This window comes from Hylobates moloch, unplaced genomic scaffold (assembly GCF_009828535.3).
Source record: "Hylobates moloch isolate HMO894 unplaced genomic scaffold, HMol_V3 SCAFFOLD_2, whole genome shotgun sequence".
Taxonomy (NCBI): Eukaryota; Metazoa; Chordata; class Mammalia; order Primates; family Hylobatidae; genus Hylobates; species Hylobates moloch.
The window spans coordinates 94198835-94226582 of NW_026652277.1; the positions used below are offsets into that span (position 1 = coordinate 94198835).

At 33.6% G+C, this 27748-nt stretch overlaps 1 protein-coding gene across 1 annotated transcript in view; it reads left to right on the forward strand.

Annotated features, from left to right (window-relative positions):
- LMBRD1 (LMBR1 domain containing 1) overlaps positions 1 to 27748 on the forward strand; it is a 127306-nt gene that overhangs the window by 99113 nt on the left and 445 nt on the right. The window contains exons 10-15 of the mRNA XM_032154196.2: positions 1595 to 1659; positions 2000 to 2102; positions 2681 to 2785; positions 4357 to 4506; positions 5892 to 5970; positions 27511 to 27602. Coding sequence (XP_032010087.1) covers positions 1595 to 1659; positions 2000 to 2102; positions 2681 to 2785; positions 4357 to 4506; positions 5892 to 5970; positions 27511 to 27602 — 594 coding nt within the window. The remainder of the gene's footprint in view (positions 1 to 1594; positions 1660 to 1999; positions 2103 to 2680; positions 2786 to 4356; positions 4507 to 5891; positions 5971 to 27510; positions 27603 to 27748) is intronic.

Genomic DNA, 27748 nt, shown 5'->3' on the forward strand with positions numbered 1-27748 from the left:
CTGGGTCAGTCATCTCTACAGATTGGGAAGATAGCTAAGAGGGTTTTTTTTTTAATTTAAAAAAAAATTTTTTTTTTTTTTTGCCAAAATGGATATCAAAGGGAGGGAATCTTAACTTCAAATGCTGTTTCTATATCATGTTCTCCTACTACTAATTGGCACTTCATAGTTATACTGCCTCATGCTACAAACTATTTTTTGTTAACAGCTATTAGGAAGGAATGTTTTTCACTTGAGAATCCTAAGTCTGTGTTGCCTTTCGGTTCACCGCAGTACCAAATATAGATGCCTGAATCTAGTAGAAAAAAAAGTATAACTCCTTTATACCCTCTACTAATGAACATTTGTTACTATAAAGGAGTCACTTCAAAATCTTTTGCAATGAAACCCTTGTTAAATAATGAATTCTCTTGCGGAATCCCAGCATGAAAAATAGTACATGCAATATCACTCTGTTTTCAAGAGATGACTATAGCCTTCTTGGTCCCCTCTCATTGTCAACTCTCTCCTTCCCAGTGAGTCCCAAAGGCACCCTGCCATAACTGAAGAATTCCCCAGAGCATAGGCCTAAAATTACTTCCAAAAATCATCTTTTCGGGCTAGGAAGGTTCATACGTTACTTCTTTTATTCTCTCAGGATTCTAAAATTTACTTCAACAGTCATGTGAAATAAGATGAAAAAATCTCCCTACCATTCATGATTTCATAACATTCATTGATCTATTTATATCAATTCCAGTTAAAGGAGGAGCCCAACACACTTAACTGTGCTTACTGGGACTCTTCTTTTTGGGTCTGGTCTTGACAACTCTTTAGCCCAGTTGTCCTTGGAACTTGGGGAAGATTTCGGGGGAAAAAGAGCTTAGGTTTTTGCTAACATAGATTTCACCTCTTTTATATTCTGAAACTTTTCATTAGAGACTCAGTTATAATATTTTTCTTCCTCTTTTTCTACCTTCTTTAATATAAAGTTCATACATTTGGGAGAAATGTGTTCCACTACTTACAGTGCTTAGGACATTTTTCCACAGAAACATTGTTTTACGTGACAATTTTTTCAGTGTTGTTAGTACTCTGTTTCAGGAATAGTATCACTTGTATAGGCTTTTATGGATTGTAATATAATTTAACCACTATATATATCATTTATATATACTATTACTTCTATGGGACAATGTTCTAAATTTTCTATTTTAACTAACAGGGTAATATAACCTGCATTTCATGGTTTTGGGGTGTGTGTGTGTGTATGTGTGTGTGTCTGTGTGTTAGTCATAATGTACTTTTCAGTCTCATTTCAGTGTAATAGAATAAAAACTTTGTATTTGGTCTAACAAAGAGTTTCATTTGTTTACTTATTTGTGAAGACTTTTCAAATGCTTTGTCTCTTTTATGTACATGTTCTCGATCAAATAGTCTCATAATAAAAATTCAGGTATAAATGCCTGGAATTGTATACTAAATTAAAATGTATCTTAGATTGTTTTTGTTAGATCATTGTCATATTCTAGCAACTCATATTGAATATAATGGTTTTGTGCTTTTAATATCAACTTTTAGAACTATATTTTAATGAATATATTTTTGCTTTTAGATCGCCTGGGGAATATTTTTCATCTTAGTTGCATTGCTGTTTGTAATTTCTCTCTTCTTGTCAAAGTAAGTACAGTAGACACATTTTCTAAAGCACTTATACAAATTCTGTGATAATATATATTTTGTTGCTGAATGCCATTAGTGTAGGCGGTTCATCTTAAGTAGCTTTTTTACTTGAAGTGTTCTATAGCATTAACTCAAAGAATGGCTAAAACGTCCAATAATAGAGTGTTTCTTTATTCTCCATCAATTGAAGAATAGCTGTGAGATATAAGTGAGGTTTAATTTGTTATCCATTGTTTTCTTTGACTCAGCTGTATTTGCATGCTTAAATTATATTTTTTCTAAATTTGCTGAAAATTTGATAGTATAACATAAATTTCATTCTTTATAATTTTTTTAGCTTAGATAAAGCTCTTCATTCAGCTGGAATAGATTCTGGTTTCATAATTTTTGGAGCTAACCTGAGTAATCCACTGAATATGCTTTTGCCTCTACTACAAACAGTAAGTAAAATATCAATCGTTTTATACTGTAGCAGCTACAGTATAAAATGCTAGAGTCTAGCAAACATTCTGACATCCTGTTGCACATAAAATTATTATGCTAAAAACCTATGAATAGTTTGACATATGCTTATATTATTTTCTAGTTTTACTTTTTATTTGCCTGTAATTTATACATTGACATGTTGCTTTAAATATTATATTGATATATTCCTGGACTTTTAAGTTATACATAATTTGACTTGGGATATATTATATAACATGAGGTGACCCTCTCCAAATTATTTTTGGTATTAATATATAATCAAGTCTTTTATCTCATAGATAAATGCAATTTTAGTTTACTTTGCTTTAGTATTTTTCTTAGGATAATGGTATTAAAAATTTTGGTAATAGTTTGGTATTTGTTTGTTTTTTGAGGATTTTTTTTTTTTTAAACACAGTAGCCTAATCTAAATCAAGGTTGATATTGTAAACATTTGCCAAATGGGAATAATGAAGTTTTTAGTTTATTTTATGTGACTGTTAGGAGTGCTTATAGTTTATATGTTAAATTTAATTTCATCTTTTTTTTTCAGGTTTTCCCTCTTGATTATATTCTTATAACAATTATTATTATGTACTTTATTTTTACTTCAATGGCAGGAATTCGAAATATTGGCATATGGTTCTTTTGGATTAGAGTAAGTATATATTACAGTATTATTTTTTTCTCATCATTTTGTGTGTAATGTCCATTATTACAAATTATCTTAGATTTAGAATATAGTAGCTGTGTCTTTATACCACAAGTGAGAGAAATACTAGCCTTTTCACTTCATGTTGACATAAAAGTACTTTTTATCTAGAGCAGTGGTTCTCAAACAGGGGTGATTTTGCCCCTCTGGAAACATTTGACAATATCTAGAGATATTTTTAGTTGTTATAATTGGGGAATGCTACTGGCATGTAGTGGGTAGGGGCCAGAGATTCTATTAAAAATCCTGTAGTGCATAGGGCAGACTTATCTAGCCTAAAATGTCAATAGTTCCATGGTTGAGAAACCCTGGTCCAAAAGTTATATTATTTCTTAGTAGAAACACATTCGAATATAATAGATACACTGAAGCTCAAAGATAGCCCTCCCTATTAGTAAAGATTACCATATCATTGGTTATTTTCTTCAAATGCTTATTTTGAGATAAATTAACAATTTTAAAATGAAACTGTATCAGGTAGACACTACTTCCAGCTGTGGGTAAAAGAGAACTCAGTTAAATAGTGGCTTGAACTAATGAAAGATTTCTTGCTATGGAAAAAAAGAATATTAGTATTGCTTCAGTAGCTCAAAAAGTCAGATCCAATATCTCTGTAATTCTTTGAGTATCTCTGTCATGATTGTAGTATGGCTGCTGCCATTCCTTTTATCCTGTTCATATTCTGTGAAGAAAAAGGTAGTTAGGAGAAAGAGGTATACAATTATATCAATAAAACAAGACTTTTACAGAAATCCCTAACAGACTTCTGCTTTCCTTTTCGTGTTTGATATTTTATCACATGGCCACTACTGGCTGTGAAGGAACCTGGGAAATGTAAATTTATGAATGATCTTATTGTCATCCCATCTAGAATTGGAGTCTGTACTACGATAGTATAATTGTAGTATACTACAATCTAGTAATAAAACAGGGAGGTGATACCTAAGTTGCTAAAATAAAAGTATTTGCTATGCTATTGAAATGAAGCAAGTTACCTGGTTCCTTATATTTCAGTTACCATATGTTTTCATTTCCCTTTAGTATAGATAAATGTGAAAAGCTCTTTAGTAAGATTATCAGAGCTTTTCATAAATTAATTTTTATAGCAAAGTATAAGGATGTCACGAGTATTTCATAGAAATAGATGTTTATAAACATGACATTGTCTATTCTTATGCTGTATTATAAAAATTATATAAAAACCATAGTATGTTACTGATACTTATAGTTTAAATTCATACTTCTAATCTTTAGATAGAACTAGAAGTAGTTCACAGTTAGCTCCATGAACTTCTAACAGATGCTGTTACACAATAAGTTTAGAAGATTTCTCTGGAAATAGACCATGTGAATAATCTTAAAATTATTTGGGATGATTAAGAACTTTTAGTATTTACTTTGGAAGAAAAATAATGGTTGATTGAACTGTGTAAATCATTTCCCCTAACACAAGAACAGGATTTAATGCTTTACAAATGAAATATATTGCTGAAATTTTGTCACTCTTTTCTTTCCAGTTATATAAAATCAGAAGAGGTAGAACCAGGCCCCAAGCACTCCTTTTTCTCTGCATGATACTTCTGCTTATTGTCCTTCACACTAGCTACATGATTTATAGTCTTGCTCCCCAATATGTTATGTATGGAAGCCAAAATTACTTAATAGAGGTAGGTGAAATATTTAAAACTTGGTTATTTTGACAGTTTAAAGATAGTGATATTTAAAATCAAATTTTAATTGTGATGGTTAGCATAGGCTATTAGCTCATCAGATTAAATTTAATATTGCTAAAACTTTTTTTATTTCTATTTTTAGCATATTTATATTTGTTTCATACTGTTGTTTTTCTGAAACACACAGAATTTCATTACAGTAGTTCCTTAAATGGGTCCTATGGTGCTCTGAGCTTTACCTTAGTACTTTATTGAAACTCATAATACTTCCTCTAAAATAACATTTTAACTAATTTTAATGACTCCCAAAGAACGTTTTGGTGAGCACAGCATGTCCGTTCATTGGTACTATGAATCCCCTAGAAGAGGCTTTATAAACATTTTATATGTAGATAACTATACATTCTTTTAACATGATGGATATCCTCATATACTGATTTATTGATGTTGTCGATCTCTCAAAAGCCAACTGTGGCTTTTAGTTTTAATAGAACAGTAAGTTTGGATTTTCTGACGTTTCAAAATATTCTGACCATATCTGATTCAAACTTTGTTTAGTTTTTTTCCTTGTTTTAAAATACCTTTTGCTCTACTTCTTAACTGTTCAAACCATATTTATGTTTCAGGGCCTGATCAAGCATTGCTTTAGTGGAGTCTTTCATGATTAAATCAGTGTGCCCAGATCATTTCTTTTTTATCCTATTCTTCCTTCATTCTTTCTTCACTTTAACATGCAATTAGAAAGAAAAATCTAACAAACATATCAACCCTCAATCAGTACCATCCATAATATTGGTGAGTGTTAAAAGGCTGTTTGATTGAAAAATATTTAGTTATAATGTAGGTGAAACAGACAAAGCACAGATCATGATGGAGGTACATGAATGACCTGAGTTTGGGAAACACCATGCTGGAAAACCACCTGAACCATATTTCTCACTTCTTATACCTTTTTATTCTCTTCTTGACTCATACCCTTCACCTGCCTCACTAGGTCATGCTTATTAAACATCCTCCTGTGAAGGAATGAAGGAAGATTGTGCTTTTGCTTGGACAAAAGATATTCTTTGCATGTTCCACAGTCTGAAAATAGCATTCCTTTCAGATGCTATACTTTGTACTAAAAATGGAATTTGTTTGTTCTGGGAAGAAGCCCTGTTGTTCAACACAGGACCTAAAGGATTATTGCAAAAAGCCTTAATGTTTAATTTGCCATAATTATTTTTCTTCTAAGAGAAATGTTGCACAAAATTTACATTTTGGAATGTTAGATAGATGTAGTTAGTATACAGAGTGTACAGTTCATAGTGATTACTTTTTAAATCCAAATGTATTTATTAATGTGGTTTTTATATTTTAACTATATTTTTATCTTTCAGACTAATGTGACTTCTGATAATCATAAAGGCAACTCAACCCTTTCTGTGCCAAAGAGATGTGATGCAGATGCTCCTGAAGGTAAAAGCAGCTTGTTTTAGAACTTACAACTTTGTAGGAAAAGAATTTCCTGGCATTTTGCTGTGTTAATCATTTGATGCATTTGTTTTACTACGTGGTAAGAAGGAAACATTTAGCAAGTAGAGGTTGGTAAATCTTCTTCAGTAGAATTTCTTGTTGATGAAAGGATTTGCATTAGAGAAAGAACCATTAAAATTACTTAGGAAGTAATTTTTTATTTATTTATCACATTTACTAGTGTAATAAGAAATCACTCTTTTTTTTTTTGAGAAGGAGTCTTGCTCTTTCACCCAGGCTGGAGTGCAGAGTGCAGTGGCGCGATCTCAGCTCACTGCAGGCTCCGCCCCACGGGGGTTCACGCCATTCTCCTGCCTCAGCCTCCCGTGTAGCTGGGACTACAGGCGCCCGCCACCTCTCCTGGCTAATTTTTTGTATTTTTAATAGAGACGGGGTTTCACCGTGTTAGCCAGGATGGTCTCGATCTCCTGACCTCGTGATCCACCTGCCTCGGCCTCCTAAAGTGCTGGGATTACAGGCGTGAGCCACTGCACCCAGCCAAGAAATCACTCTTAAGTGATTTTTTTCCTTAAAAACATAAAGGAGTTTGGTGGAATCTACAGTTCTTAGTACCAAGACCAAAAGTACTTATGACCTAGAACAATTTTTAATTCATCCATGTCTGGTTATTTAATTTAATAATAATAGTGTTAGTTATAATAGCAGTTAACTTTAAAAACATACAGTTGTTTTCAAGGCACTGTGTTAATTATTATATGTGTACTCTGACAAAAATTCTATGCTCTTAACCTCTGTGTATTTTTAGAGTATCTTTTTTTTTTTTCTATGTGAGTCGTTTAGGTGATTTTTTTTCTTTGAATGTTATAGTATTCATTTCTGATTAAGGATTCCTGATTTATTCTTCCAAAATTTGTAAAAGTGTTTTCGAATCTTGCCTTCAACATGCTTTTATTTTATGGTAAAGTAATGTGTCAAATATAGTGTATTTCTGCATGAATCATTCATGAATACCATTATGAAAAACACAAATTCTGAGTTTTTTATAGCAGGGTCAACTATGTAATGTAATAGAGTATTAGGAACAAGTATAGGGTACAGGGATAGGCCAGAGGAAGACGCAATTAACTCTGCCTGGTGGGGATCACCGTGGAGTAGTAGTCAAAAAAGAAACGTTTCAGAAAAGAGATAGCAGAGCTACATTTTAGGGTTATCTGGTATGCACATCAAGGGAAGGCTGTTCTAGGCAAAAGAATAAAGTGTGCAAACAATTACCCTAAATGGCACAGGCGTGTGTTCAAGAGAGTTTGAAACATTGGTTTTGTTTAGGGGTTGGAGGGAGGAAAGCAGAGTCATGAGTCAGATCATAAAAGGTTTTAGAAGGTGACTAAAGAAGTAATGAAGTGTTTCAAGTAAGAAAGTAGAAGTTATGATCTGATTTATTTTCAGTAAGTTAATTATAGCAGTTATCTAGATAATGGATTTGAGAAATTGAGACCAGAGTATGGAAATCACTTAGGGGAGGGAGAGCTATCTAAAATAATCCAAGAGAGTTGAAAGCCTGAACTAAACAGTGGTCATGAGGGTGTGAAATAAAGAAATTTAAGGAGTAAATTGGAAGAATTTCTGATTGGTTGTAGAGCAATGGTGAGAGAAACAGGAGATTCTAGAATGACACTGTAGTTACTGAGTACTTTGATTAATTTTGGTGTTACCAGCTGAGATAAAAAATACACTTGGAAGCCGAGGCAGGTGGATCACCTTAGGTCAGGAGTTTGAGACCGGCCTGGCCAACATGGCGAAACTCTGTCTCTACTAAAAATACAAAAACTAGTTGAATGTGGTGGTGCACCCCTGTAATCCCAGCTACTTGGGAGGCTGAGGCAGGAGAATCACTTGAACCTGGGAGGTGGAAGTTGCAGTGAGCCGAGATCATGCCACTGTCCTCCGACCCAGGCGACAGGGCAAGACCCTGTTTCAGAAAAAAAAAAAAAAAAAAGTACTAAGATTAGAAAAATAGTAAAAAAAATGATTAGTTGACTTGAGATGTCTCAAAAATGTTCAGGTGGAGGTCTCATAAGCAGTTGGGTATCAAGTTAGCCCTCCATATTCATGGTTTCCAGATCCACGGATTCAACCAACTTTGGGTCAGAAAGAGTTCGGGAAAAATAAAATAAAAGATAACAAAGCAACAATTTAAAAAAAACACAAAAAACAATACAAGTATAACAACTATTTACATAGCATTTACATTGTATTAGGTGTTATAAGTAATCTAGAGATAATTTAAAAGATGTGGGATGGGCCGGGCGCGGTGGCTCACGCTTGTAATCCCAGCACTTTGGGAGGCCGAGGCGGGTGGATCACGAGGTCAGGAGATCCAGACCACGGTGAAACCCCCTCTCTACTAAAAATACAAAAAAAATTAGCCGGGCGTGGTGGCGGGCGTCTGTAGTCCCAGCTACTCGGGAGGCTGAGGCAGGAGAATGGCATGAACCCGAGAGGCGGAGCTTGCAGTGAGCCGAGATTGCGCCACTGCACTCCAGCCTGGGCGACAGAGCGAGACTCCGTCTCAAAAAAAAAAAAAAAAGATGTGGGATGATGTGTATAAGTACATCATTTTATGTAAGGGACTTGAGCATTCGTGGATTTTGGTTTCCAACAGAGTCCTGGAACCAATCCCTCAGGGGTGCATATGAGTTCCTGTATATGTGAGAAACTCAGAGGGCAGAGAGTGAGAAGAGAAGGGACACTGGAACCCAGGATAATCATTATTTAAAGGCAAGCTGATAAGGAAGGTACAGAGAAGAAGGCTGAAAAAAGAGAAAAAAATTAATGTTAGAGATAAAAATTAATTCCATGAAGATGTGCAGGGTCAAGAACTTTTTTTTTTCTTTTAGTTAGGAGAGACTTCAGGGATAATAGGATGGAACTAGTGGAGCAGGAAAGATTGAAAAAAGATGTCAGAAAGGATGAATGATGGACCAATATCATCCAGTTCTGGGGGATATGGTATTAAGAATATCCAGGACAGAATGCTTTAGATAGATTGAGGGATATTTCCTTCTGTACATTGCAAAGAAGGAAGCAAGGATATGGCCTCAGATAGGAACAAGTTACTATCTGAGGGTAGGCAAGAAGTGGCATATCTGTATAATTGTCTCAACTGGCTATAAAGGATGAGCTCAGGACAAGTACTGAGAATTAAGCAGGCTGTGGGGTAGACAGTTGATGAAAGTAGCAAAAGCTTTTGATAGCCTATGAAGGGGATTAGGAGAGAGTCTAACTGAAGGTAAGTTAATGATAGGTAAATATGTCAAGGGACAGAGGTGAAATTATCAATTTTATATTTTTATTGAACAAGTCTACACAACTTGTATAATTTTTCTCCATCAGTTCTTAGGTTGTTTAGGGGAAGGAATGGATTGAAGAACTGAAGGAGAATTGGGGATTTAAGGATGGAAAGCAAAGGACAAGTTGAAGGTTAGAAAATAAACAGTGACCACAGAGTCCAGGATTTGTAGGGAAATAAGGGAAGAGACTAAAACTGAGAGAAAGGATTAAAATCAAGAGATGAGATAGATAAACATCTGATGGGGATAGCTTTATTTTGCCTGAAGAAATAATAGTAAAATGTTGTTAGTATAAATAAATACAACAGAATTTTCCAGTTCTACTTAATGATGTTAGTTCAAGATTTTTTACTTTGAAATGTATACGTACATCACAAGTAGGGTTGATAGTTGAAGTGCTTTGAGTTGCCATATTTAGCTGGATGAAAACAGATTGAAAAATTAGTGTTTAATTGGTTTGTAATTTGTTTTTAAACAAGGAGTCAATGATCTTGGAAGATCTAAAATAGATTCTGTAGTTCAAATTGTTCCAGTAGTATTGAAACATTAGCTGTAAAACAAAAACAAATTGTAGTTTCAAAATTATGTTGAACTGATAACGGGGCCTTTAAAATGCCCCGATATTACTGGACTGAGTGAATTTTTTATATTGTAGGTCAATAAGATTTAATCAAATAATACACTTGACTATAACTTTTTTATGAATCACATTCAGTATTTTTCTTTTTCCGTCTAATCTAATTTATAGTAGTTAAAAATGATTCCCTTTGAACTACTGAATATTTTTTCTTAAACATTTTAGTTGACTCATTCTTTGAAATGTTATTTTGCAGCACAAAAACATACCCTTTAGTTTTATGGGTTTATCTTTCCCAACTTTGTTTTGTTCTATAGCACATCTCTAAATGTTAAATTTGCCAGTACATACTTAGAAGAGGATGGTAGAGATAGTATAACTAAATTTGGGGTGGCAGGGTAGTTTTTTAAGTGAATAATAATGATAAAGATAAGTAGATTAGGACATTGGATTAGACACATAAGGGTAGGGATGGGGTTGCATCCCTACCCTTAGGGCGAGGGATGGTGAGGGACTTATATAGCAGTATACACTATTCTTTACAACGTATTTAGTGACAACATTTGACTAGAGTAAATGATACTATAATAAATAACTCATAAGGCATTTGATGGCACCTTTGCAATGTGTCCGTTGCAAGTAACAGAATTTTAGAGAATGATTTTTAGATTTAAAAACAAAAATTTGAATTATCAGTGTTATAAAATTCTGAGAAAAGTTAATCTCCCTGGAGAGATACTAAAGCAGCAATTTCCAAAAATCCATCTGTTGCTGTCTTATCAATATTAAATATATTTTAGACTTTTAAAATTAATATTTTGTTTATATATAAGGCGATCTGACATTTTTTCAACAGAAAATATTGCTGGAATCCTAGTTGTGTTTAAAATGATTAGGTTTCAAATGAGAGTCATTTGTCTAAAAATGATTTAAGTACTTTGTGTTTAAAATAATCCGTTAAAGAATAGAATAATTTAGCAGTAATCCTATAAAGAATGCCTATCTTACTATTTTTATGAAGTTCTCTTAAAATGACAATATTACTTAATTCATCCTGACAGGTAATGCATAGTTTATGTTCAAAGTGAGTCAACTGAGCAAATTAGGGATCAAGTTTTAAATTTTACATGCTGTTACTCCAAGGGGACCTTTACATGCAGACAATTTGTGTGTAAATGTGAATACAATATGTAAAACAAATAATTATTTAAAAGACCATGTACATTTGGAAACTATAAATATTTGAGTCAAAATAGGAAGATGAAAGACCAGTGTACCTTAGTGGACAAAAATAGAAGACATTGTCAGTACTGGGTTTGATTTTGGGAAAGAGAAAGTATCAGAGAAAACACGTGTACAGTACTTACCTTCAAAAAGCATGTAGTCTAATGGACTTGGATAGGAAAATAAATAATTACAATAAGAGAAAAAATAAATGGCAAGCTGTAATGAAATTATAATCAAAATGCTGTGGTAAAGCAAAAGGAGATGGTGATTTATTCTGCCCTGGGGGGCAGTATAACCTTTCTGTGGACCCAAAAGAGTAAGTTAAATCTAAATGAATTAATAGAAAATAACGTGGATATTTCAAGCAGAGAAAAAAACCTGCATTAACCAGGCATAAGGACATAAATATATTTGGTATGTTATAATAGCAATGAATGGTGGCAACACCATTGAATATTTGGAGACTACAGTTAGGGGTGAAGCAAGATAATATGTTTCCAAATGATCATTTATAAAAATTCATTAACCTAAATTTTTATTTCTGCTGCCCTGCTTAATTATTTTATCTTTGTTATTGTAAACTTGTGTTGTCTTATTTGGACATTAAAGTGACTAGAAATGGAATGATCTCTATAAATCAAAGTTGATTTTTGTGGTTTTATTCAGATTAAGTATATTTGTTTACTATATATATGTAGAGAGAGAGCGAGAGAGAGAGAGAGCGCGCCTTAAAAAATAATCACAGGACCAATAGGGTTAGGATTTAGCTTTGGGATACCATGTTACTAGGGCAGATGATTAAGACAACTTAGCAAATGCTAAAATGGAAACCTATGTGTTAAACCAAACTACATGAATTATAAACAAATGAGCAGACAAAATTAAAAGCTAAAGCAGGCTTATAATTATATAAATAGGAAGTACAAAGGGGGAAAATGAGAATTATTGTAAATAATAATGTAAGAAAGAATAAGTAAAATGTGTATTGATATCTTACATTAAAAAGTAATTGAACTTTAAGTTCTGGAGTAAAAAAGGCCATCATCAAGAGATGATTCAAAGGACAGTCTCTATAAATAAAACTTGTTTACCAAGCTGTCTTTTTTTTTTTTTGAGACGGAGTCTCGCACTGTTGCCCAGGCTGGAGTGCAGTGGCGTGATCTTGGCTCACTGCAACCTTCACCCCCCTGGTTCATGCCATTCTTCTGCCTCAGCCTCCTGAGTAGCTGGGACTACAGGCGCCCGCCACCACGCCCAGCTAATTTTTTGTATTTTTAGTAGAGACAGGGTTTCACCGTGTTAGTCAGGATGGTCTCCATCTCCTGACCTCATGATCTGCCTGCCTCAGGCTCCCAACGTGCCCGGCCCAAGCTTTCTTTCTTTAGGTAACAAGTGAGCACATTGACTTATGTTCACAAAATCTCAAGTACCTATCCTTCTGAAACCATTTGTCTAAGATATTATGTAAGTCAAAGAATCCCCTCATTTTTTGTATGAGAGTCATAGATATGGGAATAAAGGCCATAAAGAGCCACATAAGTTGTAAACAGTTTTAAAAACATGAACTAGAATGTTAAAGAAAAAGAACTTTAGAAAGATCATTTAGCTAGTTTAATCATTTTTGCAGATGAAGAAACTAGGGCACCAAGAGATAAAAGTTGCACAGATAGCATAAGACTTAGGACTTTTAATGCAAGTGTCTGGATTCCAGTTTTTTTTTCAACATTTAACATTTTTGTGTTTTGTTTGAGTGCGAGAAAATGAGACGTTATTGCATCATCTGTCCTTTAAATTGTTAAAAAAAAAAAAAAAAGAGAGGCCGTTGCTGCTTTTTAAATATAATGGAAATGGTTGTTTGAAGCAATAAAGGAATGAAAGTCATAGACAATATGAAGAAAAAACAAAGGTCGAAAGGCTAAACCTGGGTTATTGGAGGAGACATAAGAGTTTGGAAGAGGAAAGATAAAAAGCATACTGTGGCATTATAATATGCAATAAAGTATCATGTTTAGAGATCAATAGTGTTGATGCTTTGAAGAGAAATTTAGCACCTAGCAAGTCTTAAATTGTTAGGAAATGCAGTTTTAGTAGGATTGTATGGACTGAAGTAGAGAATTAAGTGAAGAAATTTTTAACTGAGGAGAATCCCTTAATGTAGTTTTGGTTTGGGATTTTTTTCTTAAATTTTTGTAGATACATACTAGGTATATATATTTATGGGGTACACAAGATATTTTGATACTGGCGTGCAATAAATAATAATCACACCAGGGCAAATGTGGTATCCATTACCTCAAGCATTAATCCTTTAATTGTATTACATAACTAAAAAAGTATAAATGGATTGATTTGGGATTTTTTACCACATATTTAAAAATAACCTTTAAAAATCCCACATACTGAATGCCACATGAACTAAAAGCATGAATTTATTACCAACAATTGTTGGTAAATCTGATATTTCATATGGAATCTTACTGAACAGCATTCAGGAGATTTCTTGTTGGCTAATTCCTCTTGAGTCTTTTTGCAAAGTAATTGTATTCTTTATTCCATCTTTCTATTGTTTATATATACGTATTGAGGGAGAACGTAGAGTTTAGTTTTGAGCATTTTTGTTTGAGTCGTTCATTAAACATCAAGTGGAGATCTTGAGTGACAATTAAGTTGTATCTGGAGTTCTGGAGAAAAAATTTATACTGGATTACTCAGGAATAGATGGGAAGTAAAGTTGTGAGACTGGATGAGAGCTCACCAAGAGAATGAGTATAAATAGACTTGTAAAAATCTGTGTTAGAATTATCAACACAGATTATGACCCAGCCAACTGAAGGAAAGGAATAAGATCAGCTCAAAATATTGGCAGAGGACAAGAACTAGTTTAAAAAAAAATGAATGAATGAATGAATGAATGAAACCCTCGCAGTACATTATATGCTAATACTATTCTGCTATATAAGGAGCTTGAGTATCCATGGATTTTGGTGTCTTAGGGTGGGAATGGGAGGGTGATTCCCAGAACCAACCCCCGTGGATATTGAGGGACTATTGTAAGTTTACTGCCTTCTCTCTGGTTATTTTTCAGATTTACCTGTCTACTCCAGCACATCATTGCAGAGTACCAGATTTAATTTTAACAATTCATAATAAAGTCTAAAACATTTTTAAAGCTGATCAATAAATTTTAAAAGCTTTTTAATCCCATAAAATGGGGGGAGTTGGCGCCAATATAATATTACTATGATAAACAATTCTGGGGCAGGAATATTTCCATGACTCTATGCTAAATAATACTTAGAACAAGCAAACATAGTTGTATGCTTGCTTTAGGAAATTCTCACTCATGATGGTGAAACAACTAAAATAGCTTATTTGTCAAGACTGATTTCCCAAAAAGACTTGCTTCAGGACTTCTCATTTCATCATCCTTACCAATCCAAAACTATTTTGTCGGTTCTAACCAGGTCCTCACCTTGAAAAATGTTGATTAAAGTGGTCCACCCCACCCAACCCTAAAACCTTATAAATATCCTTCTCTGTCTTTCCTCTTGTTCTTCCTCACTGAAGTTAGTCTGCTAAACTTAGCTTTGCTAGATCAATGAGGTTTTTTAGTGTTGTTTGGAGAGTTGACAGTATATAAGCTAGTTATGCTGAATAATATAAGGGGAATAAATCAAGAATTCAGAATCTTACATTTCTTTTCTTATTTTTTAACTGTCTGCTAGTTTATCTGTATGGACATGCATGTCTGACCAAGCTATGAAACCTCCATTCTTAGATTGAACTTCTTTCCTTCTCGCCTCCATTTATTTTTCTCATCTACCCCCACCCCAAGTCATGGGGTAGGGAGAGTTGTCCTATTCCTTTTAGTTTACTCTGATAGAAGTCTTGAAACCAGATTCATATTTTATCTCATTTTAGTAACTAGTATCCAGATCCCACCAAGTTTACGTAAGAAATAGCAAAACAAAAGGAACCAACTGGGTATTTATCTACCAATTAAGATACTTTAAATAGCAATACATACAAGGTAATGATATAACTTTGTATGTTTTGACATAGAAAAGTAAACACCGTGATGGTAGGTGAAAGTGTATGTATTACCTCATTTTTAAATGCTTTCGTGCAGAAACACAATCTAAAAGTCTGTGTGCCTCAGGAAAGAAGTAGATAATCACTTTATTTTTTTAAAATAAATATCTTGTATTACCTCTGCAGTTAAAAGTATTACACATTTTTAAGGATGAAACAATGAGAGACACAATGATGACATACATCTGCCAAGTAGATGCTGATTTTAGAGAAGACTTTTTTCCCAGTTTGTTGAAAAGTATGAGTTAGTAGGTAGTTACTGAAGGTTAACAGAAGGTAGTTACTGAAGGTAGATACTGAAACTTTTAAAAAATTAAATTCTTAAAGTCTTGATACCATCTTTTCCCAGAATATGGAATATATCTTTCTACTTGAACTTCTGAGATTCCTAAAGCAATACTGTTTAAACACTTACATTGTCACTAACAATGGATTTAAGTGAAAAAAAAAAAAAAAAAAAAATCTCTGCCCTTCAAACTTTGGCCTGTGAGCTAAATAAATAAATACAAACACATAAAGAATGTGTTTTGCCAGAGAGGCTTACTTTTGTTTAAAACTGATGATATTGAAAGAATTACTACACTAGTTGATACCTGATGTTGGATTTATCCAATTAAAGTTAAAATGTTCATGTTAAGAACAGCCAATTTTAACAGGCTAAAATGAAGCTGGTCAAGCAATTTCACTGAAACTAAGTCTTAAAGGGTGAAATAAAAAGTGACACTGATGCTTTGTGATGGCAGTCTCCTAATATCTTCGTTAATATCTTCTGTGGTGCTGTGAGCCTAATGGTAGTCCCTAAATATAATGCGAAATGAAATGGTGCTAGATTGTTCCTGTCTTAATTTAAAAAGCAGGTTTGAATATGGACTATCTACTTCACACTTCCTACCCCATATTAAGCTTTAGCTTTCTGAAAGTATGTAACTTTCTAAGAAGATAACCTCTTCAGGAGAATGTAGGTCATCTGGTTCTTTAGACGGAAGAACATGGGGCAGACACCTTTAAAAAAACTATGTGGTCCTTTTGTTATATGGTCTGAAAATTTGGTAGTGAGGATGAGAAAGTTAAGGATAGTTAGATTTAGCTTATAAGATTAATATAAGTCATCACCTCTACTAGAATTTTGATAATTTTGATAGCTTTATTTAGAAAGTTACCACCCTCTTTATTTGTGGAATACAATATTAAGTAATGACTGTGTTGCATTTCAGTCACCTTTCCAATATATTGACATATCTTCTTTAGTAATACTGAGAACCACAATCCTGTTAGTCATGAAATTCTAAGATAAATTTATAAATGTCTTAATTTCCAGTATTACATAGGTCATTTAATTTTACTTATCTATTATTATTGTGCTTTCTCATTTAACATATATTTATTGATGTCTGCTATGTGCTAGGTACTATTCTAGGTGCTAGGGATACAGCAGTGAACAAAACACTCTAGTATCCCTGTCCCCACGGAGCTTACTTAATATAAGGAGACAGACAAATAAATATGTCAGGTGACAAGTATGATGGAGAAAAATAAAGTGCCAAAGGAGATTAACTGGTGTTCAGAAGGAGGAATGGTTTGAAATTTTAGGTACAGGAGAAAGGGAATTCTTACTGGGAAGGTGACATGACTTTAAAGAAGTGAGGAGTAAACACAGTATCTGGAGAGGAGTATTCTAGATAGTGTTAACAGCAAGTACACAGCAGGAGTATGCTTGAGGAGGTAGAGGAATAGCAAGCAGATAATTTTAAGGACATCAGCTTTTACTTTCAAATGAAAAGTATCTGGAAGATTGTGAACAGAGGAATGGCATGATGTGACTTATGTTCTCACAGGATCACTCTGACTACTGTGTTGCATATAGACCAAGGCTTGGAAACTTTTTTCTGTAAATAGCCAGATAGTAAATATTTCAGGCTTTGTGGGTCATGCAGTAGTCTATGATAACCACTCAGCTCTTCCATTGCAGCATGAAAACTGCCATAGACATTACTTAAGGGATGGCTGTGGCTATGTTTCAATAAAACTTACAAATGATAGGCTTGATTTGCCCTGTGTGCCATAGTTTGCTTACCTGTGATACAGACCATAATGAGCCAAGGGTAAAAGCAGGTTGACAGGCGGCTTTTGCAGTAATCCAAGGGAGAGCTTATGGTGGTAGTGGCAGTGGCAAAAAGTGGTCAGGATCTGGATATATTTTGAAGGTAGAGCCAATAGTATTTGCTTGATAGTTTGAGAGAGACAGAGAAGGGAGTCGGGGTGATGCCCATTTTTTAAGAGTTTTAATTAGAAAGTATTTGTTTAATATTTCACATTATAATTTTGATAATATCTATAATAATTATCTTTAAAATTTATGTGTACCTAATAAGGTTATACATTTCTTTTTTCCTCTGGGCCTGTTCGACTTTGTTTTGTTCTGGATATTCCTTCATAGAGAACTAATAGTGTAACCTATTAAGTTCTGAGCACCGCAGCTGGTTGTTGAACATTATCTCATTAGGTTTCCCTTATGGATGAAGGCATGTGTGTAGCTGTGATGCAGTATGTAGGTTAGGGTGTTACCTCAAGGTCAGGGAAGAAAAAATAAAGATGCTAACCTGTTAGCTCTGTATGGGAAACTCTAAATGAGAATTATTAATCATGTAAAACTAATATAAAGAACTTTGCTTTATTTTGGTAATGTATTTATAAGAATGTTTATAATGAATAGCTCTTGGGGAAGATAATATAAACTATTAGATAAAGACTTTGGACTATACTGACTTAAGTATTTCTTATACTACTACATTCTTCAAAGTAGTTATTCACTTCTTCTCCACACCTAATCAGTTACTAAGAGCTGCAGAGTTTTTTGTTTTGTTTTGTTTTGTTTGCCATAATGACCCTTACATCCCCTTTACTTAGAGTAAAAGAAAGGTTATCAAACTTTTGCATGCATCAAAATCACTTGGAAGATTTGTGAAACCGAGATTGCAGAGTTGTGTGTGTGTTTTTGTTTGTTTGTTTGTTTTTGAGACGGAGTCTCGGTCATCACCCAGGCTTGAGTGCAGTGATGCGATCTCAGCTTACTGCAGCCTCTGCCTCCCGGATTCCAACAATTCTCCTGCCTTAGCCTCCTGAGTAGCTGGGATTACAGGCACGTGCCACCATGCCCGGCTAATTTTTGTATTTTTAGTAGAGACGGGGTTTCACTATGTTGCCCAGGCTGGTCCTGAACTCCTGACCTCAGGTGATCTGCCCACCTCAGCCTCCCAAAGTGCTGGGCTTACAGGCATGAGCCACCACGCCTGACCCAAAGTTTTTGATTTAGCGGATCTGAGGTGGGACCCTAGAATTTTGTGGTCTGGGAACCACACTGTGGAAACCACTCTTCCAAAGTACTCTGATAATGCCATTTCTCTAGTAAAAACTGTAAGTGCTCCCCTCACATCATCTGATAAATTTAGTCTAGGATTTAAGGACTACTACTATTTAACACAAGTCTCTAGCTTTTTTTCATACATGTTCTGGACATGGCCAGATTCTTATCTACCTTTGCTTTTCAATGATTTGTTTTTGAAATATCACAAAAAGTCCTCGCCCTACCCCTCCCAATTTCATCAGTCAGAATCCTGATCTTCTTACAAGGTTAATTTCTAATTCAGCCTTCTTTTTTGAATCTCCAAACATGTGTGTGCTCTCTTTTTTCCTTTGAATTCCCATAGCATTTATACTTTTTATAATGTTACCTTATTCTCTCTCAATGTATAGTCTTTATATATCTTAGCTCTATTCTACTTTTTATAGAAATGTAAGTTCCTTGAGGATAAGAAAATATATCTTTGTCTCCCTTAAACATGTGTAAAATTGAACCACATTTTAAAATTTGTTCCTTTGTCTTTTCTCTTTCTAAATAGTATTATTAAAGTAACATAAGATATTAGTATGCCTAATATTTTCTAGCTTCTTGCTCACTTTATCTGTTGGATGAAACCCATTGTAATGACCTGAAAACTTCCTTCTGGGAACCTACTGACTTCCTGTTTTTATTTAGATTAATTCCTTTCTGATTCTGCTGCTCAGTTTTATGAATCACAATTATATATTATAATGCTACAATTTCTGTCCATTAGACTTCTGATGCATTGTAAATCATATCTTCTTTCTTGGTAAATTCTCCCAAGCCCTTAGTTTTACTAGGGTAAAAAATAAAATTCTTTATATGAAATACATATCTGAAAACTGCTCATATATCTGAAAAGTATTCTGTCCTCACAATTAATGGATAGTTTGGGTTGTGCTTAGAATTCTACATGAGAAGTCATTTCTTCTTAGAACTTTAAAGGCATTATATTATCTTCTACTTTCATTTTAACTGGTAAGAAATCTAATGCCAATTTATTTTTTCTTCTGAAGCTACTTCATGGTTTATTTCTATTTTCTGTTTTCTCTTTGGGGAATTCTCTTTTATTATTTATTGAATATCTTCAATTGATCGTTTGTATTATCTCATTTTCATATTTTCTGCCTACCATTTGCTCTATGTTCTTTGGTATGTATTCAGCTTCGTCAACCATATTATGAATTTTAATTTCATATAATAAATTGTTATTTTCCCTGAGTCTTTTTTTGTTCTGATTGTTCTTTTCAAGTGTCTTTATTTTATGGATATAATATCTTTTATATCTGAAGATAGTAAATATTTTTCTTAATGGTTTCCTTTAAGTAAAATTATAATTTTGGTTATCCTAGTACAGTTGTTTATCTTGTTTTCTTTTTCCCTCATGCTGATTGTTTTCTACATATATTTGATGATCCGTTCACATTTATGCCAATTTGTATTTAAATATCAGGAACTGGAAAGCCTCATTGCTGGTAACTATGCATGCATCTGGGACTTCTTGATCCTCATATTATATTTTAAAATAAATGGGAGGAAAACTGTCTGTTTTACTGGAGACCTTTTAAATGTGGCCTTCCGTCTTCCGGATTATTGTTGGAACCTCTCATCAGCTGATGGTTCTACTTCCATTCTCTTTGCTGATAAAGGATTGCTCCTGGCTTTATTTCTATACTAGAACGGTAATGAGGTCCTGAGAAGAATAAGAAACAAATGACTGGGCTAAGTCTGTTATCTTGAACCAGTAAGCTATGGTTCCAACAGGTTAAAAATTTTTTGTGTGGTTAAATACTATACATTTCTAATATTTTATTTGACAAATAATAAGTTTGTGTTGATAACCTCATTTGATTTGATTATAGTAAACCCATAAGATGTGTAGCACAATAGTAGGTAACGAGATCGAACTATTTCTAGAAAGTGCCATACTTTGGTCTCCAGCATCTATATTTAGCTTCATATGACTGAACAGAGAACAGCCAAGAATCTAATGTCACCCAAATGGCAGCTTATTAATTTACCCTAGAAAGTTTAACTATTAAGTAAACTAGATGATCAGGGTTAGTGAATTATCACCAGAGAGAAAGAATTTGCATAGAAAATCAAATTTATAGTCATACAATGTCTAGGTAAACATGAAGTTAGAAAGAGGGCCTCAGTGATCTTATTGGCTGGTATCTAGCTGAGATAGCCTGATGTATTATGTCTATTGTCAAGCAAGATTGTGATGCAGACTGGAAAATTGAGTATTGATCAGAGCATCATTTTTCTTGGATGTTGCTGGGGATCTAGAAAGTCTCCTGATGTTGAGGTTCTTTTTCTAGGTGACATTGCAATTGTGTTGATAGAAATTTAACTAAAATAGTATAGTAAAGTTGATTAGCTGTGTGCTTTCTAAGTTCTCCAGTATCTACACCAAAGCCAACCTACATAATTTTGTGTAACTTCTCAGCTACTCACAGATTATGGCTTAAGGTGGCTAACTCTGAAAACATCAATCTTTTCTTTCAAATGCAAATTTCTCTCTAAATTCCCAGAAATTTGGTCTAGCACCATATACCACACATATCTGTCTGTCACTTACAAAGAAACTGATATTTAGAAGCTAAATGAATTACCTCAAGGGTCTCATAGTAAATTAGTGTCAGACTCAACTAAATCTCAGTTTTCTGTTTTTAACTTTAATATTTTCTAGTATATCCATTTAAACTACTTTTATTTTATCAAAAGATAAAGTAATAGAAGACAATTGCTTTATATCTGACTATCCTTGGACAATTACAACCAGCAGATAGTAAGTCTCAGTAGAGTTCACTCATACAGATTGTGATTATACCATTTCTACATTTTATATGCTAATACTTACCTTGTACTCCCTTTTAATGAATGTTATATGGCCAATTAGTAATAAAATGAAATTAGTAGCATTCTTTCTTAAAAGGCAAATATATATTATAGCACCTTGGAAATGCTTTAAACTTCCTTAAATATAACCAGAGCTCAACACAAATTATACTTGTTCTTAAAAATGGTTTCTCTGAAGCTTATTCTTAAGTGCAAAACATCTGGCAAATGTCTTTATTAGCCTGATACAGTTTGTGTATTCTTAAAGTATAAGAAAACTATGTCCTTCAAAATTTCTATTAGTTTTGACGTTCATCAGTTCTCTTCCCCTTTACCTGTATCTCCCAGTGAGATTTAATAAAACATTGATTTAACTGTATGTCACATGTTAAATTTTAATATAAATATACAACTTTGGTTTTTATTATATATTTTCATTTTTTCTACCTTCCCATTTATTTGGATGTATTTCATTAGTTTCCTAAACCTTTTTACGTGTATGTATTCCATCTGATGATAAAACATTAGGATTTTAAATCCTAAAAATCTCTCAGATCCCAACTTTTTTCTTCCCATCCTTGAGCTCATTTTTCCAGTTGTATAGTCTTCTAACTTGGTAAACCTCTTTCTACTTTCAATCTCCTCTTCTAGTCTGTACTCCACTCATGTTATTCTTTCTTAAAACCATTTTATAAATAATTTCAAATCATATCACAATAAAATCCAAGCTCCTTAGCCTGTATACAGTTAAGATATATATGTTCATTATAAATATTCAATAGTAGCAAGACCCTAATCAGGAACCAGTTGGCACAGTCATGGGCAGCCAAGAGCTATGAAGTGGCTTCTAAATAGTCTAGGTTTCTAACAGTTTTTTTGGTCACTAGTCAAATAAAATGCTTGTTTTAAAATTATTCTCCATGTTACATGAGTGTTCTCAAATGTCTTCTATATATATACACATATGTAACATAAGGCTTTGTTTTATAAAATGCAAAATTAATTAATTATAAATTGATTTCAAGTGAAGGTTTAACATGATGACTCAGTTGTGGCTTAAACATTAAATGTTTTTAAAATATGTATTTAAAATAAAAGGTATTATTTATTCTACTTAACCAAAGTTATCTTAGTGGCAGTCAGGATACATTAAAAGTGACATAACAAAGGAAACAGGAAATATAATAATATAAAATTTATCAGGTAAATCCTTAAAGACTGCTGTTAAATTACAAAAAAAATGGTGTACTTGCATTTCCTATTATTTTTCTGTTTGATGATATGTGAGAAGAGATGAAGGAATGGTGGTGGTAGCAGGATTCAAAAGTCTTGATTTTATTCATGTGCTTCAGATGCCCCTTTTTGGCCCTTTGAATTCTTTTTTGTATGGCCACTTTCTCATCAGAAAAAAAAATTATCTGAGCCTCCCTCCCCTATGTTTAGTTTTCATTGTTAACATCTAATCTTTAGTTTAATTGGAAGTTTAATCTGTAATTCAATTGTATGTTCTTTTGAGGAACAACATTCAGAAGTTTCTGGAATACTCCTGATTTTAGAACACAATTCCTAGATGAAATGTCCAACAGTTTAAATTTACTTTGAAGGTAAAACCAAATTCAGAAACTTTAATGTGATTTTCTTAGTTGGATAATTGTAGAAAGAAATCTATAGATCTCCTAGATATCTGTGATTCAGGTGAGCAGCTGGAAGATGGCAGATGGTGAAGAACGGCACTCCCCTCCATTTGTTCAGTGTGGAATTGTCACTTGAATAGGAAATATATGCATGCATCTTATTAGCAAAAATTTTTATATGGGTATATCCCAGTTAATAGAAATAAAATTATATATGTATAAAGATGAATATAAAGAGCTGTTACTTATAGTGTGTGTGGATTTTTAGCCTACTGTCATTTTTCAACAACAATGCAGAATGATGGTACCTTTTTATGGTATTTTAAAAGGCTTCCTTCAAAGTCCACAACCTTTTAAAAAGGTAAACATGTAAAATAATGTGATCAAAAAAAGATTTAAGATATGGTTTAGGTGGTGGGCAAGAGTCAGAGAGTATAAGCCAGTTTACAATGTCACTGAGTGGATTGTTAGATATCCGGAGAAGAATGATTTGATTTATCTTGCTTCTGCCAGCTCAGCCTCTGTTTTTTAGCCCTGTTCTGGCCCTGAAATTTCTAATTTTGTCAAGTTCTGACTCCCAAAATATCTTTAAGTATGGAAATGAGTAAAATAACTTTTATTTTTTAAGTTTACAGCATTAGCAGTATTGAGAAAGTTGAGTTTTTCACAGGCTTGTAAAATGAAGCTAAAGTAATACTTAAACTATGAATGATACCATTCTTGTTTTTAAAATAATTATGAACAGGCATTTTTTGGGTAGGTCCAAGCCTATCCCGCTCTTCATTTTTGAAACATTCAAATTGGTTATTTAAAGGTATATTACTATTTAGCAGTGTATCCTGATACTGATTATACAAATTTGAATTTTGCCAAATCCATTTGTGTCTGTTTCAACTATAGAGACAGAAAAATAATGGGCATGCACAGAGTAGTCATGATATTAATGACTAACCAATTATTTTCCTACTGTTGGACATGAGTGTCTGAAATCTTAAGACTTGCAACCATTTGAGTAGCTCTTCACAATTGTTCTCTATACCTTTCAGAGGAAAAAGGAAGAAAATTAATATTAAGCGCCACTTTGCATGGGGCTTTTGATTTATATGTCATATGATCTTTATAGCAATTCTGTGAGGAAAGATGGTGATATCCCCTTTTTATAAGTCCACAGGCTCCACAGTTCAGATCTGCCTGTACACATGGCAAAAAAGTGACCAAACGCTATTCACCTCCAAGTCTGTCAGAGTCTGGAGCCTGGGCTCTTTGTTCACCATGCTGGACATTTTAGTTATGCTTTAATTTCAAGATATATTCAATTTTCTCATTTTTATACCTTTGGAATCTTGTCAGATTTTAATGTTTAAAAATTAGAAAATGGGCTATTTAACAATATGAATTTTAAATAAAATGTCCCCTTTTAAATTTATTTTACATCAACAGTCATTGAATATGAATGGATTTGAGTACTCCAATGGTACTTTAGGATACTCAGTGTATCTACTGGAAAAAAAAATGATAAATTGAATAGCTATATCACAGTGAAGTAAGTTCTATAATAAAAGCGAGAATAAAATGTGGTGGAAGCACGAAGTAAACGACAAATAAATTTTCTATCTAGGAGTCTCTGCTGTGAGTCTGAACTCCCAGTACCTAGTGTAAAGCTGTACTCATCTATGGTAACTACAGGAGACAGAAATATGTCCAGCTAATGCTGCTTAAAGGCTTTCTGGTTTTCTTAGAAAACTGTGAATATTCCTTCTAGACTTCTCTGTTGATAAAGAGAAGAAAGACTCTGAAGGGAGCCTTTGGGGGATCAATAGATAGGAATTAGATTGGTAGTCCTTGCTCCTAAAAGGAAGAGGTTGCTTCTTTATTAAACTGTGTGTTTTTTTTGTTTGTCTGTCTGTTTTTGTTTGTTTGTTTTTTTGTTTTAACCAGAAAGACAGGTTTGTTCAGTTTGGTGTTGAGCAATTCAGAAGTAAATGCTGAAGTACAGTGGAAGTGTTTAGAGTAGTAGGTTATCTAAATCTTTACATAACATATCTGAAGCTTTATATAACAAGTCTTATATGTTGATAAAATATAACTTTAATGCTATTTTCAGAAAACCATGTGACAGGAACAAAAAAAGTGTTATTAGATCCCTTATGTAATAAGCTGGACTATGTAGCCCTCAGCTCAATTTTATGTTTTGAGAGAAAAGAACATTTACTTATTGAAGCTGAGAAGAGAGCTCAGAAAAATAGAAATAAAAGGTGTGTTTTCTTGATTAGTAATAGGATATGAGATTGGTCTTCTAATTGCATATAGGATCTTTTTGCCATTGTCCATTTTGAATAAAAATATGTAGAAATTATAATTTATTTTGTAATGAACAGACTGAAAAGAAGTAGGCCCTCTGAAATTTGTGAGGTGGGTATCCTCTATTAGATGCAGCATATATAATTTTACACTGAATTACATAATGTAGTTGACCCTTGAACAACACGAGTTTGAACTGCATGGGTTCACTTATGCAGGATTTTTTTTCAATAAAAGTTGCAGTTGCCTCTCCTGCCTCCTATTCCACTTCCTTCACCTCTTCTACCTCTGCCACCTGAGACAGCAAGACCAACCCCTCCTCTTCCCCATCCTTCCCCTCCCCATCAGCCAATTCAATGTAAAGACAATGAGGATAAAGACCTTTATGATAATCTACTTCCACTTAATAGTAAATATATTTTCACTTTTTATGATTTTCTTAATAACATTTTCTTTTCTCTAGCTTACTTTATTGTAAGATCACAATATGTAATACACATAACATACAAAATACGTGTCAATCAGTAGTTCGTGTTATCAGTAAGGCCTCCAGAAAACACCAGGCTATTTAGTAGTTACGTTTTGGAGGAGTCAAAAGTTATATGTGGATTTTTGATTGTGTATGGTAGTTGGCATCTCTAACCTGTTTTGCTTGAGGGTCAACTGTATTGTGTTGCCACAGGCCTTTCTGAATGGCTTGAATATGTGTAGATGACTTTGTAACTAATGGAAATAATGTATTTGGACAAAACTAGTATGGGGTTTACACAAATATCAAATAACCAGTCTGCTACTTTCTCTTTAAGAGTTAACATTTTATTTGAAGGAGAAAAATGTATTATTTATTTTTAATTACAGCTATAATGCTGTCTAAAGTTCAAAGAGGAATCACATCAGTAAATAATGATTTTCTTATTTCTTTAGAAGAAGTAGTCATCCATTCAATAGCAGTCATAAAAAGATAAAAGCTAAAAGAAACCTCTCAAGCTTGAGCTGCAGTGAGAATTGGTTTCTTAGAAAAGTGTGTTGGGGATAAGAAAATGATAGCACACACTATAACATGCTAAGTACTTTGAACTGAAGGATATTGGAAGACCCCCAGAAGCAAAGTATCCTTTCAAACTTCCCTTGCCCTTCTTTCTTCTGTTCCCCTTTCTCTCCCAAGGCAGACCATAGAAACTATAATTTCTCTTTCCCCAACCATGTCATAGAAATTAGAACCCCACTTCCCCAAAGCCAGCCATAAACCTAGAAATATTATTCTAACCTTCCCTTGCCTTTCTATATAGGAGCTGGCCATAAAGAAATTCTGTGACCTACCTTGTCTGATAGTAGGTCATAAGACCCTCATTCCAAAAGGAGTTCTACCCTATACCTTGAAGGAGGGGATGCTACGTAGAAAGACCAAGAAGAATCTGAACATACAGACCTTGCCAGCTTTCCCTCCTCAGTCTGTTACCATTCCATTATACACTTTTGTCCAGTTACTCTCTATTCTTAGCTCTTAGCTCTCCATTCTTCATTGACTAAGCTTGAAAATACACAGTTTTCCCTTGAGTCTTCATTTCTGAAGCCTCCTGTGTCGTGTAAAACTGATTAAATAAATTTGTTATGCTTTTCTCTTGTTAATCTGTCTTCTGTTATAGGAGTGTTGGCAATGAAACTTACAATGGGTGAGGAAAGGTATTAGACCTTTCTGCCCCTACAAGTGCAACTTAATACTGACCACATCTGATTACTTTGCTCTTTTTTCTTGATGTTCATCAGGAAAACTTTTTTTTGTTTTATATGTCTGACACTCCAAGTAAAAATGATTCTTCTATTTCCAATAAAGCAAACTAGTCAAAATGATTTTTTTATACTTAAGATCTGGATTGCATTGGTGGCATTCTTTTTTTTAAAATATGTCATATTAGTTGGCAGTTTTTAACACCACATTAAGGTGATTGAAAGAGTGGGCTTTGGAGAAAGACCTAAATTTCAATCCCATCTCTGACACGTATTAGCCATATGATCTTAGTCATTAGCTTTGGTTAATAATCTTTTAGAGAAAGTATTAATCATCAATTTTATGAAAGAACCTATCTCACCATAGTGTTTTATTTCCTTTTACAGATCAGTGTACTGTTACCCGGACATACCTATTCCTTCACAAGTTCTGGTTCTTCAGTGCTGCTTACTATTTTGGTAACTGGGCCTTTCTTGGGGTAAGTACAGATATCCCACGCATGATTTGACCTTCCTTTATAAATTATAGTTAAATGTGTAAACTCTTTGTATCTTAGTAATCCATTCGTATCATAGTACTGTCATTGAATTTTAAAGCATTACTTTCCAAATGATTTTAAATTTG